The sequence below is a fragment of the Tursiops truncatus genome, chromosome 14 (genome assembly GCF_011762595.2).
Source record: "Tursiops truncatus isolate mTurTru1 chromosome 14, mTurTru1.mat.Y, whole genome shotgun sequence".
Lineage (NCBI taxonomy): Eukaryota > Metazoa > Chordata > Mammalia > Artiodactyla > Delphinidae > Tursiops > Tursiops truncatus.
This window is the reverse complement of record NC_047047.1, coordinates 12,362,688-12,379,601: the sequence shown is the minus strand read 5'-3', so window position 1 is coordinate 12,379,601 and position 16,914 is coordinate 12,362,688. Positions and strand designations below refer to the sequence as shown.

At 44.4% G+C, this 16,914-nt stretch overlaps 1 protein-coding gene and 1 pseudogene across 1 annotated transcript in view; one reads left to right on the top strand and one right to left on the bottom strand.

Annotated features, from left to right (window-relative positions):
- The window catches only part of EIF2AK3 (eukaryotic translation initiation factor 2 alpha kinase 3), a 68,845-nt gene extending 61,921 nt beyond the window's left edge, over window positions 1-6,924 (bottom strand). The window contains exon 1 of the mRNA XM_019942241.3: window positions 6,394-6,924. Coding sequence (XP_019797800.2) covers window positions 6,394-6,722 — 329 coding nt within the window. The 5' untranslated portion in view covers window positions 6,723-6,924. The remainder of the gene's footprint in view (window positions 1-6,393) is intronic.
- On the top strand, window positions 6,747-16,056 carry LOC101337170 (eukaryotic translation initiation factor 4B pseudogene; annotated as a pseudogene).
- The last annotated feature ends 858 nt before the right edge of the window (window positions 16,057-16,914 follow it).

The window sequence follows — 16,914 nt, the reverse complement described above, 5'->3', positions numbered from 1 at the left end:
TTAAAACATTTTTCAAAGCACTTTTTCTGCTTTATCCTAGGAAACCTTTTAAATAAAATGGTTAGTGACAGAGCAGCGTGAAAAAAATTAAAAATTAATCTCCCCTCTCACATTTAGTTCTGAAACCTACCAGCTCTCCTTTCTGTATTTTAAAACGTTTTGTAATAAAAATGTACAGGCAGCTCCTCTCTTACAAAAAAAGGAAAAAAAGCAGATGGAGTTTCCAGGCAGTACTTAGGAAATGAAGGAACATGTGGAAGCCACAGCTCACAGCAGCTGATAAAGACAGGTCGCCTTCTGTGCCCAGGAGTGTGAATACAGAACCGTTTCCTCAATCCTGTCACATATCATATCCAGAGTCCAGGTGTCAGTTAAGCTAAAAAGACAATTATAGGGGCTTCCCTGGTGGCGCAGTGGTTAAGAATCTGCCTACCAATGCAGGGGACATGGGTTGGATCCCTGGTCCGGGAAGAGCCCACATGCCGCGGAGCAGCTAAGCCCATGTGCCACAACTACTGAACCTGCGCTCTAGAGCCCGTGAGCCACAACTACTGAGCCTGCGCTCTAGAGCCCGCAAGCCACAACTACTGAAGCCCGTGCACCTAGAGCCCGTGCTCCGCAACAAGAGAAGCCACGGCACCGCAACAAAGAGTAGACCCCACTCGCAGCAACTAGAGAAGAGCCCATGCACAGCAATGGAGACCCAACGCAGCCAAAAAATTTTTTAAATTTTTAAAAAAAAGACAATTATAGACAGGAAGGCTAATCCATTACTCACCGAAAGCATGTTTATTTTGGCTTACAGCCTGCCTTGATACTTATGCACAAATTCTTTCTTCAGTGTGATTTGTAGTCAAATTTAAAAGTCTGGGGTCAGAAAAGTGAGCAGATAACTGAGTTCCCTTTCAACAGTGTATCCTAAGACTCTATTATTCAATAGTCATTTTAGTTTAAAAGATAAAGACTTGATTATGAATCTGAAGATCTGAGGAAGACCACAGATTTCTGTACCACTGATTCAGATCAGATCAATTTGTAAAAGGACAGAGAGGAGAAAGAAATAAAAGGGAATTCTATGGAGAACAGTATGGAGGTTCCTTAAAAAACTAAAAATAGAATTACCATATGACCCAGCAATCTCACTACTGGGCATATACCCTGAGAAAATCATAGTTCAAAAAGACACATGCAGGGCTTCCCTGGTGGCGCAGTGGTTGAGAGTCTGCCTGCCGATGCAGGGGACACGAGTTTGTGGCCCGGTCTGGGAAAATCCCACATGCCACAGAGCGGCTGGGCCCGTGAGCCAGGGCCGCTGAGCCTGCGCATCCAGAGCCTGTGCTCCGCAACGGGAGAGGCCACAGCAGTGAGAGGCCCGCGTACCGCAAAAAAAAAAAAAAAAAAAAAAGACACACGCACCCCAATGTTCACTGCAGCACTATCTACAATAGCCAGGTCATGGAAGCAAGCTCTACGCCCACCGACAGACGAATGGATAAAGAAGATGTGGTACATATATACAATGGAATATTACTCAGACATAAAAAGGAACAAAACTTGGTCATTTGTAGAGACGTGGATGCACCTAGAGACTGTCATACAGAGTGAAGTAAGTCAGAAAGAGAAAAACAAATATCATATATTAACGCATATATGTGGAATCTAGAAATATGGTACAGATGAACTGGTTTGCAAGGCAGAAATAGAGACACAGATGTAGAGAACAAACGTATGGACACCAAGGGGGGGAAAGTGGCAGGGGGCGGGGGCGGGTGGTGGGATGAACTGACATATATACACTAATATGTATAATATAGATAACTAATAAGAACCTGCTGTATAAAAAATAAATAAAGGGGCTTCCCTGGTGGGGCAGTGGTTGAGAGTCCGCCTGCTGATGCGGGGGACGCGGGTTCGTGCCCCGGTCCGGGAGGATCCCACATGCCACGGAGCAGCTGGGCCCGTGAGCCATGGCTGCTGAGCCTGTGCGTCCGGAGCCTGTGCTCCGCAACAGGAGAGGCCACAGCAGTGAGAGGCCCGCGTACCCCCCCAAAATAAATAAATAAATAAATAAATAAAATTAAATCATCTTACATTTGCAAAGTATTTTCAGGTTACAACTCATTAAATCCAAAAATTTCAGTTTACAGGTGCACTAATTAAAGAAGCACCATTAGATGAATGTCAAATTTAGTAATACTTTTGTTAGAGAGAACTCAGAGGCAAAAGGAACACATATTTTACAAATTAGTGTCATAGTTAAAACTAGTGCTTTACAACTACGGGGCTGTCAGATGTCAATATGAAGATGCTCATCCCATCACAAGAACCCCAAGTGACACTTTGCAGCTTGTTATTTGTGCTGAAGTCGGAAAACTGGTAACTCACAACTTATGCCAATGTGCGTGCATAAAACCAAACAGTGAGGTGAGATTTTGACTTTCTTCCCAATTTTCTGCACTGACCATCTCATTTAAATTTCAACTAAATGTAATATTTAACAGGACAAGCACTGACAAGACTGCTACCAGAAAAACAAGTTTATTTTAGCTATTTTTTAAAGGGGAAAAAAGTAGTTTACTCACTCATTCACATGTTTGAGATGCAGAGTAAGCATTTAGACTGAAACCAATCAAAATTTCATCAAGATAAAAAAAAATAAACTAGCGAGACTCATTCTGCTTCTTGGCATCAAAAGACAACATGCAAAAACAAAGACCTTCATTCCCCATCTCCCTCTTTTAAAAAGTTTTGCAAGGACCATGGTTTTTCACAGCTGTTTGCAATAAAGGCTTGGTTAATCCAAATTTGTTCCCCTAATCTTCCTTCTTTAAATAAACAGGATATTGGTCTATTATTATAGAACTGATATTCTCTTTTTTTTACTTTTTTCTGAAGAGCACTTAAAAACAAAAGTTTTACAAACACTGCATACTTATCTCTTGTTGATTCTGCCAATCTACTTACTCAAGATTTCTCGGGCTTCCCTGGTGGTGCAGTGAAAGAGTCCGCCTGCCGATGCAGGGGACACGGGTTCGTGCCCCGGTCCGGGAAGATCCCACATGCCGCAGAGCGGCTGGGCCCGTGAGCCATGGCCGCTGAGCCTGCGCGTCCGGAGCCTGTGCTCCGCAACGGGAGAGGCCACAGCAGTGAGAGGCCCGCGTACCGCAAAAAAAAAAAAAAAAAGATTTCTCAAACTTTCCACACTATCTTAAGTTACCAGGAAGACCCTTAAACCCTGGCCTATCTCTTCCCAGCCAATTCTGTTTGCCAAAGATCACTTACTCTCTGGCAGGCAAAATTCCTCTATTTTCACTCTTCTTTCTGAGAAAGAAGTGGTCCTCTTGCTTGCCAACTACCTTCGCCTCCTCTTCTATTCCTTCCTTTTTCAACCTGTCTGTATAGGCTCCCACCCTCTGAATGTATAAAGATCAGAGGCAGAGGTCCCATCAGGTTTAACAGTGAAGGACTAAGGAAGTGGAGCCAAAAAGGATGAATCTTTTTTTTTTTTGCTGCAGAGCGTGGCTTGGAGGATCTTAGTTCCCTGGGCAGTGGAAGCGCAGAGTCCTAACCACTGGACCACCAGGGAATTCCCCAAAAGGATGACTCTTTAACTCCTATAACTGTGCTCATGCCAAATCCCTCATCTTCTCAGTCCTCACCCTACGCCTCCAGCCTAGCCAGCTGTATCTTTGTCTCCTTTGCTGGCTCATCTTCTCTAAAACATAAGGCATTTCCTGAGATTTTTATCATCAGTCTCCTCTTCACACCGTTTCAACCATTTGCCCTGACATCTCTCCAACTGCAGTCGCTTGTTTCCTATTCCTACCTAATCTCTCCCTCTGGATGTCCTGCCAGCACCTCCAAGTCACCACGTCCAACACCAAACCCCTTACCTTTTCCTCCCTGCTCTCCTAAATCTTTCCACTTTCCCACCTGTGCTCTCACCTTTTAGCCACCCCGTTCTCCATCTTCAGACGGCGGTACCCAGGGAGGAGGAATCAATTCATTTGCCAGGAACCAAGGTTCTGCTTCCGATCTCTCAAATCTACCCCTTCTGTTCTATATCCACTGGACAGTACACCTCTCATCGGCACCGCTATAACACGCTCCTTTTGGTATCCTTTCCTCAAGTTTTCAGTACACAGCATTGCTGGAGAAATATTCCTTAAGCACAAACTTCAATCAGGTCTGGCATTCGAGATACTCTACACCAAGACTTCTCAAACTGTAGTGTGTATGTGAATTGACGCTGATCTTGTTAAAACGCAGATACTCTTTCAGTGCATCTGGGCGGTGCCTGACTCTGGATTTCTAACATGTTCCCAAGTGATGACGATGTTACTAGCATATGGCTGTATACATACAATGTGCCCCAACCTATTTTTCTAGCCTTATCTTCTATCCCTCGCTGCCCAGCACACATGTCTGTATCTCTCCCGTGCGCACAGGTCTCACACACACACACACACACACACACACACACACACACACACACACAGAGATGCATACAAACAAAATAATGTTCCCTAAACATACTTCCCAGCTTTTGCACCTCTTGCTGTCTCCTCAAGTCCAGCCTCTGCCCATCACAGTTCTACCCACTTTTCAGGAAACAACTCATTCTGCCACAACATTTTCTCATCTTCTCTTCTACCTCACCTGGGTACCCCACCCACTGAACACTACAAAAACCCTGGGACACTGATGGCACGTAATTTGCATGGCTTCTGCCCTGTACAGTCATTATGGGTCCCCTTATTTATTTATTTATTTATTATTATTTTTTTTTGCGGTACGCGGGCCTCTCACTGCTGTGGCCTCTCCCGCTGCAGAGCAACAGGCTCCAGACGCGCAGGCTCAGCGGCCATGGCTCACGGGCCCAGCCGCTCCGCGGCATGTGGGATCCTCCCGGACCGGGGCACGAACCCGTGTCCCCTGCATCGGCAGGCGGACTCTCAAACACTGTGCCACCAGGGAAGCCCGGGTCCCCTTATTTAATCCTCACTGCTGAACTGCATTTCCTCTTGGAGGACAGGGGCTATCTGCCTAACCTCTGTAACCCCAGGGCATCCTGGGGGCCTCTTAAGTGCCAATAAATACCTGCTGCAGTGGATGTGTATTTTAAGAAAAATGAAACATGTTTCTCTACTTCATGTAACTTACTTTGAGCAAGTGGTTCAGGAGTTTCTTTAAGAGAAACAAAAACACTCTTTCTGGATAGCTAACTCATTAGCAAAACCTATGAAAATTTTGCCAGACGTTTGCCACTTTAAAAACATCTACGTATAAACATTCAAGGGGTGCTTCTAGAATTTTAGTACGTATCCTAGTTATGGTAGTCTCCAGGCAAAATATCAAGGTTCTGATATTTAACTGAAAAATTAAACCTCATTTGTCATAATCTAGTAATTACCACATTGTAAATTTACAATACATTCTAATCCAGATTCTGGATTAATTTATCTAATGCTCCTGTTATCATTCCATTTATTAAATCACTTTCCCCCTGGGTGTGCTAAGCTTAGTCATCTGCAAAATATTTTACCATTAAAATGCCTTACATTTGTGTCCAAACTTTGAAAAGTGCTTTAAAACATGTATCTTGAAATAACGTTTTTAAGGAGATGAAGCAACTCAACCAAGACAGCCCTATATATTAAATGTTTATATAGTAAACCCTATAAATATCAAAGAACTACCAAAATTCAAGAACACACCCATAGCTCCTAAACTTTAGTGTGTTCAAGAATTGTCTGGAGTGCGTGTTAAATTTGCAGATTCCAGGTTCTTACCCTGAGAAAGTCTAATTCAGTAAATCTGGAGTCGGACTTAGAAAACTGTACAGGTAACCAGCATCCCCAGGTGCTTCTGATGCAGGTGTTCCGCAGAACTCAATTACAGAAACACTGACCTCAACCCTGGTCCGTGGGCACTACAGGGATATGTTTAAAGGGAAACGTTGAAATCTCTTTGTGAAGTCCTTTCCCCAAACAGCTGTCACACCAGCACAGACATAAGGTAATTCACGAAAGAAAACAAATGGGGTCTGTAAGTCCCTTGGGGTACTAGTAAAGCTCGAAAGCAATGCAAGAGGGAAAGTGACGTTTCTCCCCCACCTCGACCTCCATTCTCCGAGCATCCTCCAGGTACCTTGGAGGATGCTGCTTGCGCCTGGGAGCTAGAATCGGGCGCCGGGGAGCGGAGCGAGGCCAGTCTCCGGTCCAGGGGCTGGCAAGGCGGCCGCGCGTTCTCCCCCAGGTCAGCAGCAGTCCTCCGCCAGCGAGAGGCCGTGGCCGAGGGGGGACCGCGGCCACCAGATCCTCCGCGGCGCACGCGCATGAACAAGTAGACTCCCGGTGTCAGCGGTCCGGGTGCTCTGCCCGCGCCCCTCACCTGCGACACGGCCGAAGATCGGCCTCGTCGTCCGGTTCCGGCTCCCGCGGCTCCTGCTCCCCCGCGGCCGCCGGCAGCGCCTCGGCGTCCTCCACCGTCACCTCCGCCGCAGTCACGGCGCCCGCCGCCTGCACCCGCACGGCCGAAGTTGGAGCGGCCGCGGCCCCCAGGCCGAACGCCGCCTCCACTGTCGATGCGGGGAAGTCGGAAGCGCGCCGCGCGGCCACCGTCCCCGTCACGAGCCCCAGCTGCAGCGGTGGTGGCAGCAGCAGCAGGAGCAGCAGCAGCAGCGCCCGTGCCAGCGACCCCGGGCGGGCGGCGCGCTCCATCAGCGGCCCGCCCCGCGCGCGGGCATGGAGGTGCAGCCGCCGGCGCCCGCCTCTCCCGCCGCTCGGAGCCCCGGACAAGGGCGAGGACGTGCTAGGGACCCCAGCCGCCGCCCCGACGGTCAGGACGTCCAGCCGCGTTTCTCAGGACACGTCTTAGCCCGGCCTCAGCCACCGCCACCTGAGTGACAGCCTCCCTCGGACATCGCCCATTGAGCAAACTTTCCGCGTATCTGCTCTTTGATTGGCTGCGGCCTCTGCCACTCTGGGCTCCCAGGCTAGTCCTGTTGGAGAAGGTGGGCTTTCCCTGGTTGTCAACAGCACGCCTGCCAATCAAATTGTATTTCCTTAGCCCGAGGCCCGGCCCTCTTCCGGACGCGGTTACCAATGAGAAACGCTCCTCCCGGCAACCTTCTTACCTGATTGATGAGCTCCGCAGTTCCCAGAATACCTTTCCCCAGAGCAGATTGGCCATTGTGCTGGTTGGCCTCGCCCCTCAAAGCGAGGCGCTAGAGAACACTTGAAGATCAGTGGTGGAAGCGGATGCCCCTCAAAAGTCTGGGATAACTTCTTCTTGATTGGTTGGAAGCGGCACTTAATACGTGGCGGATTCTGAGTGTGGAGAGAAAAGTCCCAAGTGAAAGGAAGAGTGTGGGAGGCTAGTCTCTGGTGGCGGGGAGGCGGCCGACCTTCAAGGGGTTACCGCTGTAAAACCTGGTTCTTTTGGATAGGCAAAAGAAGAGCAGGAAAAATGAGTGACCGCACAAAACGTGTAGTTCCTGAAAGTGGAAGGGGTAACGTGAGTTGGGGAGACGATCCTGCGTTTTCCGCGACGGTGTTGAGATTTACGGCTGGTTAGAGATGCCGGTGACCTACGTGATCCAGTCTATCCGACACGCCCCTTCCTCATTATAAAGGAGAAGGAGCCCTGGGCCGGTGCACTTACGTCATGTTTCTAAAGTCACATAGCTAGTTATTTACAGAACCGTGACTTTCATCCAAGCCTTCTGATCCTGGTCTGCCATGCTTTGTACCTCACTATAGAGCAAAGAAAGAGTTAAAACCGCAAAAGGCCAAACTGGAGAAGATTTGAATGTTCGGCTAAGGCTTTAGAACTTTTCATGCAGTTAAGGACACCGTGAAGATTTTTGAGTGAAGTGATAAGAGTTGTGGTTTAGGAACAACCAACTTCTGTGGAATCTTCAGCAGTGTTTTCAAAAGAAGAGCACCAAAGATTAGAAGACTGGTTGGGCAGCTATAGCTGGGAGGCTATGACCCCATCAGAATTCTGAAGTTTTTTTTTTTTAAGATACCGGCATACAGACATGCTCTTAATTTCTTGTGTCCAAAAGCAAAAGAAGCAAAACCCCCCACTTCGCCTTCCACCTCCCACATTTCATTGTTGCTCAGTACAGCGAAACTCTGAACTCTTTGTCTTTAATTCCTCTTCTCTCCTGTCAAACACACTACAGTCGGGCTTTGGGGCACACAACTCCACCAAACTGCTCTAGCTGTGGCCACCGTTGCTAAATTCAAAACACAATTCTCCATCTTCATTTTATCAGCTATAGTTAACCCAGCACATCAGTCTTTCCTATATAAAAACACTTTTCACTGGTTTTCCTGCTTCCACGTGGGCCAAATCATAACCCTCATTACCACCCCCATTTCAACTTAATCTCTTTGAAAGTCTTCTCTCCAAATAAGGTTACATTCGGAGGTACTGGGGGTAAGGACTTGAACATATGAATTTGAGGGGGGACACAATTCAGCCCGTAACACCCAGATACTCGTGAGACTTGTTCCCTCACTTCCTTCAAGGCTCTGTTACCTTCCGAGTGAAGACTCTCAGGACCACCCTTCCTAAACTCCTCCCCTGCTTTATTTCTCTCCTTAAATCTTAAAAACTCTACATACGTGTTTACTGTCTGTCTCCCTCCACTCCTATATAAATTCCATGAACATTTACTCATTGATGTATTCAAAGAGCCTAAAAACAATACAAAGTGTTTAGTAAGTGTTTAATAAATATTTCTTGAATGAATGAATATCTGAGGACAGAAGGGAAAGGGATAAATGGAAGAGATTATAGTTGCTGTAGATAGAAGGGGGCAATTAAGGAAGCAAGATCCCAGAGTATCTGGGGAAAACAGAGACTGCTATGCCTTCCATGTTGAAAGTGGAGATTAGAGAGTACCCCTAGAGAATAAATTACTTTGCAATGAAGAGAAAATAGATGAGAGAGCTCAAACTAGTTGATCACTATCTACTCAACAAAACATGAGATAAGATCTCCTAAGTAAGAGGTTATAAGAGGGATGTGTCAGAAAATTAACCTGAGGTGAAAAATGATTGTTGACTACTTGTAATGGCTCATTTGAAATTAGCTAGTATTGATATATATATTTTAGTGGACCTAGTCCTCACGGTTTTGTAACTTTTTCAAAAAATGATCATGTCACGAGCAATAATCTGAGCTAATGAATTAGGGATCTGCTTGCCACCTGTAAATGATGTGGAAGTTTTGTTCATTCATGTGTTCACTTACCATTCAGGGAGTACCATGTAGCCACCTGCATGTAATGGGAATAAAGATGTGAACAAAACAGGCATGGTCCTTGCCCTTCTGAAGCTTAATATCTATCTAGTTAGGGAGACAGACACTAATAATATATTATTAAAACCAAGACAAGTGCTATGATGAAAAGGGCACAGGCAGAAGGGCAGTGGTGGAAAATGTCAGGAGAGTCAAGCTTCGTACTCAGAAAAAAAAAAAAAAACCATGCAAATATTTCCATTTTGGAAAAAGAAGAAAGTCCTGAGTCATCGTCATCCGAGTGGGAAAAAAATAACTGGGAGGGGAAAGAGAGTCTGCCAGTTTTAGAACAGCGAGCAGAGCCGCAGTGACTGCATGGGAGCTCTGGAAAGTGAGTCTGAGCACCTCAGGGAAGTGTATGAAAAGTTGGGACCAGGCGTGATGCTGATCAATGAGTCTGAGCCAGGAAAAGAAGCTGGTGGTTCCGTCCCTGAGCCAGGGCTGCCCAGAACAATTAAGATTCTAAAACAGCTTGGCCAAGAAGGTCAGGAAAACAGGTTAGAGCTTTAGTATCATAAGCTCAGTCCATGAACAGAGAATGTCTGTATCTGTTGAGATTGTATCTGGTTGTAATTAATAAAAAAAAAAGGCCACATAATGGCTGAAACAAGGAAGGGATTTATTTTTCTTAGTGACACGGCAGTGCCACATTGGTTTATTTAGTCTTACGCTCCTTCTGTTTTTCCACTCTTCATGTATGACTTTTGTTCCTCGTGCTTGTCATCTCATGATTTCAGGATGGCATGCCCAATATCATTTCTTTACTATGGGTAGGAAAAGGGGAACAACAGAAGACATTTGCCACCTGAATTTGCCCTCTTTTAAAGAACTTCCCTGGAAGCCCCAAGTAGAGGACTTCCACTTACAATTCAAAGGTCAAGACTATGTCACATAGTCTGCTAGGATAGCATACTGCCACTCTGAACAAAACTGGGGTTCTGCTAGTGATGATGAGGAGGGAATTTGTAATCTGCTTTATCGAAGTATAGTACATGTACGATAAAGTCTTCCTACTGAAAGCGCATGCTTGGATAAGTTTCGACAAATGCATACACCACAGTCAAGATAACAGAATATTTCATCACCCCCAAGGGCATCCTCACATCCCTCTGCGGTTAGTCCCTCCTTTCACTCCCCAGCCCCCAGGTAATCACTGATCTGTTTTCAGTCACAATGGATTTTCTAGAATTTTTAATAAATGTCATCATACAGTATAGACTCTTTTGTGTCTGGCTTCTCTCACTCCTTATACTTTTAACTTCATGCATGTTGTTGCATGCAGCCATACTTTGTTCATTTTTACTGCCGAGGAGTGTTCTATTGTATCTAGGCCACGTTTGTTTATCCATTCACCTAGTGGTGTACATCGGGATATTTCCAATTGTTGGCTATTACAAATAAAGCTACTGGGACTTCCCTGGTGGTCCAGTGGTTAAGGCTCTGCGCTCCCAACGCAGGGGGCCCGTGTTCAATCCCTGGTCAGGGAACTAGATCCCACATGGTGCAACTAAGAACCTGCATGCTGCCACTAGAAGATCCCGTGTGCCGCAACTAAGACCCGGCACAGCCAGATAAATAAACATTATTAAAAATAAATAAATAAAGCTGCTATGATCTTTCATGTACAACTCTTTTGTGGAAACATAGGTTTTTATAACCCTTGAGTAAATACCTAGAAGTAAACTTACTGGCTCATGTGATTGATGTATTTTTAACTCTATGACAATTTGCCAAATAGTTTTCCAAAGTGGTCGTACCATTTTACACTCCACTAGCCATGTGTGAGAGTTCAAGTTGTTCCAAATCCTCACCAACACTTGATATTGTCGGTCTTTTAACATCTGCTATTCTAGTGGATATGCAATGGCATCTCATTGTGGTTTTGGTTTGCATTTCCCTGATAACGAATGATTTTGAACATCTTTTAATGGACTTATTGGACATTTATATATCTTCTTTTGTGACATATCTGTTCGAAGCATTTATAAATGAAAGAATTTCTATAGGTAGGCACCCAGCAGAGTTTGCCATACAGTGAAATATGCTGTGTCCGTGGGCTATTGCCATAATGATAATAAGGAACCATCCCAACAATGAAGTGGCTTTAAAAAAATTTACGCTTTCACACCCTGTGCCTGAGGATTGAATGATGTAGCCAAGACACTTTATTCTTATGGCAATGGCAGAAACACAAAGAAAGATGAGTGGAAACTTACAGGCTGGAGTCAGAACCAGAGTACTGAAAAAGAAATAAAAGGAACCCAAATTGGAAAAGAAGAAGTTAAACTGTCACTGTTTGCAGATGACATGATACTATACATAGAAGATCCTAAAGATGCTACCAGAAAACTACTAGAGCCCATCAGTGAATCTGGTAAAGTTGCAGTTTACAAAATTAATACACAGAAATCTGTCACATTTCTATACACTAACAATGAAAGATCAGAAGGAGAAATTCAAGAAACAATCCCATTTACCACCACATCAAAAAGAATAAAATACCTAGGAATAAACCTACCTAAGGAGACAAAAGACATATACTCCAAAGACTATAAGATGCTGATGAAAAAAATTGAAGAAGATACAAACATATGGAAAGATATACCATGTTCGTGGATTGGAAGAATCAATATCATCAAAATGACTATAGTACCCAAGGCAATCTACAGGTTCAATGCAACCCCTATCAAATTACCAATGTCATTTTTCACAGAACTAGAACAAAAACATCTTAAAATTTGTATGGAGACACAAAAGACCCTAAATAGCCAAAACAATCTTGAGAAAGAAAAAACAGAGCTGGAGGAAGCAGGATCCCTGACTTCAGACTATACTACAAAGCTATAGTCATCAAAACAGTATGGTACTGGCACAAAAATAGAAATATAGATCAATGGAACAGGATAGAAAGCCCAGAGATAAACCCACACACTTGTGGTCAATTAATCTATGACAAAGGAGGCAAGACTACACAATGGTGGAAAGACAGTCTCTTCAACAAATGGTGTTGGGCAAACTGGACCAACAAAAAAAAAGAAAAAAAATGAAATTAGATCATTCTTTAACACCATACACAAAAATAAGCTCAAAATGGATTAAAGACCTAAATGTGAGACCAGACACTAAAAAACTCCTAGAGGAAAACATAGGCAGAACACTCTTTGACATAAATCTCAGCAATGTCTTCTTCAATCTGTCTCCCAGAATAATGGAAATAAAAACAAAAATAAACAAATGGGGGGCTTCTCTGGTGGCGCAGTGGTTGAGAGTCTGCCTGCCGATACAGGGGACACGGGTTCGTGCCCCAGTCCGGGAAGATCCCACATGCCGCGGAGCGGCTGGGCCCGTGAGCCATGGCCGCTGAGCCTGCGCGTCTGGAGCCTGTGCTCCGCAACAGGAGAGGCCACAACAGTGAGAGGCCCGCGTACAGCAAAAAAAAAAAAAAAAAAATAGAACCATAGGAAAAAATACACATTGCCTTCAAAGGAACAATAGTAAGATTGACAGATTACTTAGACGAAGACATGACAATGTTAAAGTGGTGTAAGAAATGAACTGACAACTTATAATACTGTACTCAGTGAAAACGTCTTTTAAAAAATGAAAGCAATACAAAAACTTTAAAAACAATAAAAGGACCTGGCTGTCAGCAAACTTAGAGTAAAATAAATACTGAAGGGAGTTTTTCAGATAGAGAGAAAATGATCCAAGATGGAAATCTGAAAATGAAGGGCACAAGAACTAATGATTATTGAAAAGGGTAAATTTGGGGATAAATATAAATGAAAATTATTGTTTTGTAGAATAATGCTAATGCCTTTTGGAGCTTTAAGTATTACATAGAATTTAAATGTACATAATATTAAAATACATGGTCTTCCCTGGTGGCACAGTGGTTAAGAATGTGCCTGCCAATGCAGGGGACATGGGTTCGAGCTCTGGTCCCGGAGGATCCCACATGCCACAGAGCAACAAAGCCCGTGCAGCACAACTACTGAGCCTGTGCTCTAGAGCCCGTGAGCCACAGCTACTGAGCCTTCGTGCCACAACTACCGAAGCCTGTGCACCTAGAGCCTATGCTCTGCAACAAGAGAAGCCACCGCAATGAGAGGCCCGCACACCACAACAAAGAGTAGCCCCCGCTCGCTGCTACTAGAGAAAGCCCCGTGCACAGCAACGAAGACACAACACAGCCAAAAATAAAAATAAGTAAAATAAATAAATTAAAAATAAATAAATAAAATAAAATACTTAACAATAGCACAAAATGTGGGAGTAAGCAAATGCAGTTAATGTAGTCAAAGATCTTCGCATTGTCTGGGAAAGTAAAGTACTAATTTATGTTATACTGTATTAGGTCAAGGATGCATGTTACAATCTTAGGGTTATCACTTAAAGAATAGTAAAGGTTGTATAACTAACAGAGAGAGGAAATGGAATAATAAAAATATGTGATTTATCCAAAGTGGGCAGGAAAATAGGAAAAAGAGGACAAGAAACAGGTGGGACAGTTAGAGAAAAAAAAACAGTAAGTGGTAGTTATAAATGCCCGTATATCAGTATCTACATTAAACATGTATGGGATAAGTCCTCCTGCTATAACACAAAGCTTATCAGACTAGACAAACGGTAAGAGACACACCTTACCTGTAAGGTGTACACGCAAAACTTGTACATGCAAACAGTAGCAAAAAGAAAGCTGATGTAATCATAATTATATCTGGAAAAGCTGATTTTTAAAATGACTTAAAATTTTTAAAAAGTAGACTTTAGTACTCTAGGTTTACAGCAAAACTGAGCAGAAAGTACAGAGTTCCCAAATACCTCCTCTCCCCACATACCCGCAGCCACCCCCTCTATCAAAATCCGCACCCTCCCAGAGTGGTACATTTGCTACAATCAACGAACCTGCATTGATTCATCATTGTCACCCCAAGTCCAATGCATTTACCCCGTGAACCCAGCAAGGAGGTTGAAAGGTTTTGGTTATACTGAGTTTGAGGATCTGAGTTTGGATTCCTTGCTCAGTATGCTGAGCAACAGTGAAATGTTTCTAGGGAACAGGGGATTTCAAATGGACATTGCTGATCAAGTACAGGATGAATACAGGAAGGATCATTCTTTTGGCCAAGATAGAAATCGGTATTCTGACAAAACATGTATACACCGTAGGGCCCATCCTGCTGCAGACAGCTTTGATGACTACCTGCCCAGAAGAAGTGACGATAGCTTTGGACACAAATGTTGAGATCATTGTGATTCACACTGATACCATGATGGGTGTCAGGATGAGTAGTAGGATGGTTCACACTGGGATATGGATTGATATGGGGGCTGGGATTGCTATGATGACTGAGGCAGTAGAGACTCTGACAGAGGCTATGATTACGGGACAGGCAGTGGCAGGAAGACCATTTGGTCATGCACCATAGGGATGATAACTACAGAGAAAGAGGGGACCACTATGACAGACGAGATGACCGGTCCTGGAGCTCCCGAGATGAAAATAGGCATGATGATAGAGGTCCTCCCACCCACAGACCCAACGTGAATGTAAAGCCTCAGGGTACTCCCAAGGAAGATGATTCCTCTGCTAGCATCTTGCAGTCCAGATGAGCAGCCTCTGTCTGTAGAGGGGCAAAGCCTAACTGACACAGTCGCTAGACACGTTCCCCCAAACTAGAACTTCAACCTCAGGAGAGACACAAAAGCTGCCCAAGTAAAGAGACTCAGGAAAGGGAAGGGTTGAGGAGAGGAAGTAAGTCATCACAGACGGACCTCAGCCGCATCTGGTAGAAACGCACGAAGAAAAGAGAAAGAAGTCTTTAGAAAAGGAAACATTCAATAAGGAGGAAGATTGTCGCTCTCCAACTTCCAAGCCTCCCATACCTGAGCAGCCTCCAAAGGTAATGCCAGCCCCTCCACCAAAGAAGAATGCTTGGGGGAAGCTGATCTCAGAGCTCAGACATAGAGCAACAACAGTAGTTCCGGCTCAGCCATCTGAGGAAGGACCCGCAGGGAAGGTGAAAAGAAAATAGATGGGTGAACGTCCCAAGAGGTCAGCGTGGCAACTCCAGCCCTAATCCAGTACAGGGAGGGAACAAAGACGACCAGAGGAGTAAGGTGGGAAGGATGGTAAAAAAGGCGCCTGAGCCAAAGAAACCTGAAGAAAATCCAGGCTTCAGGTTCAGTTCTGCAAGCAGTCATGCTACTCTCTCCTTTGATAGTGAACATGAAAATGAGGGCGATGATTACAACGAATAGACCTCTACATCCTCTGCATTCTCCTAGTCTCTCTCTGCCCTGGAACATTCGAGAGCAAATCAAACCTCTATTCTGGCAAGATAAAATAAAACTCACCATCTCCTAGTGGGGAGCGGGGGAGGATCAACCCGCTAGGATGATTGAACAGTTCTGTGATTGAGGGATTTTCCGGGATCTTCTGTTTTAAAACAGGTAAAGTTCTGGGCAAACTAGGGTATATTGGTCCCCTTTTATGGCAGCAAAAGACCAGGGATCTTGTGTGTCACAGATAAGCCCTAGGCTTCCTTGTAGTCTCTGTTTTGCTGTATTTCCCACCTTTCAACACGGCCCCAACTCCACTCACTGTCTAATAACCCAATTTACAGCTCTCCTGCCTGCCTGCGCCTCCTTTCTGGGACCACAGCGGCTGTTACTCTCTGTCCCGGTAGTCGGACCCAATCTCTCTCCTAGGCTATGGCCCCTAATTCTTTTAGGACTCTGCCCTAGGATTTTGTATTAAAAAGAGGGTGATTATCTATCTATCTATCTAGATATATAGATATAGATATATTCATTCTATATATGTAAATGTATTTCTATATAAATAAATATATATTTCTATACCTATCTATATCTGTAACTCTCTGGAAGAAGAAAACAGGTCCCAAGGTTGCTTCTGGAAGAACAAACAGGTTGGCCAAGGCACCAGGGTGGGAGGATAGGAGGAAGACTGTTTGCTTCTTTTAGCAGCTTTATTGAGATGTAATTCACATAACATACAATTCACCTATTTAAAGTGTAGCATTCAATGGTTGAATATATCGACAGAGTTGTGCAACCAGGAAGGAGAGTTTAAAATGTTTATCCTTTTGTATCTGTTAAAGTAGGTGCCCAGGAACAGTCCTCGGAGCTTTCTGAAAGACTGTCTCCCAGATTGTAATCCTCAGGTTGGCTTGAAAAGAACTTTACATTTCTTGGTTAAAAAATAAAAATAAAATAAAATAAGGCCTAAGGCACACTTCAGGCCAAAGGACCCCTCAGGATTTTCACTGCTTGGTAACTTTTGTTGTCAGAGGATGGAGGGGGACTCCTCAAAAGACCACAGCCTGGGATCCAGATCTCTCCCCTCTCGTCTCCCCAGGGAACTTGCCTCTTTGCAGAGCACTGATTTCAGCACAGCACTCTGTCAGCATTTTCAGGCACCTGTCACCAAGCATGGCATCCCAGGACAGGATGTGTGATCACAAGTTTAGTCTCATAACTCCCTTCAACTTTGCCCAAGTTAGAGCATTTTTAAAAAGGTGTTTATGATTATCTTCAGTGTCCTTTCTTAATTCACTCTAATTTTCTACAGTG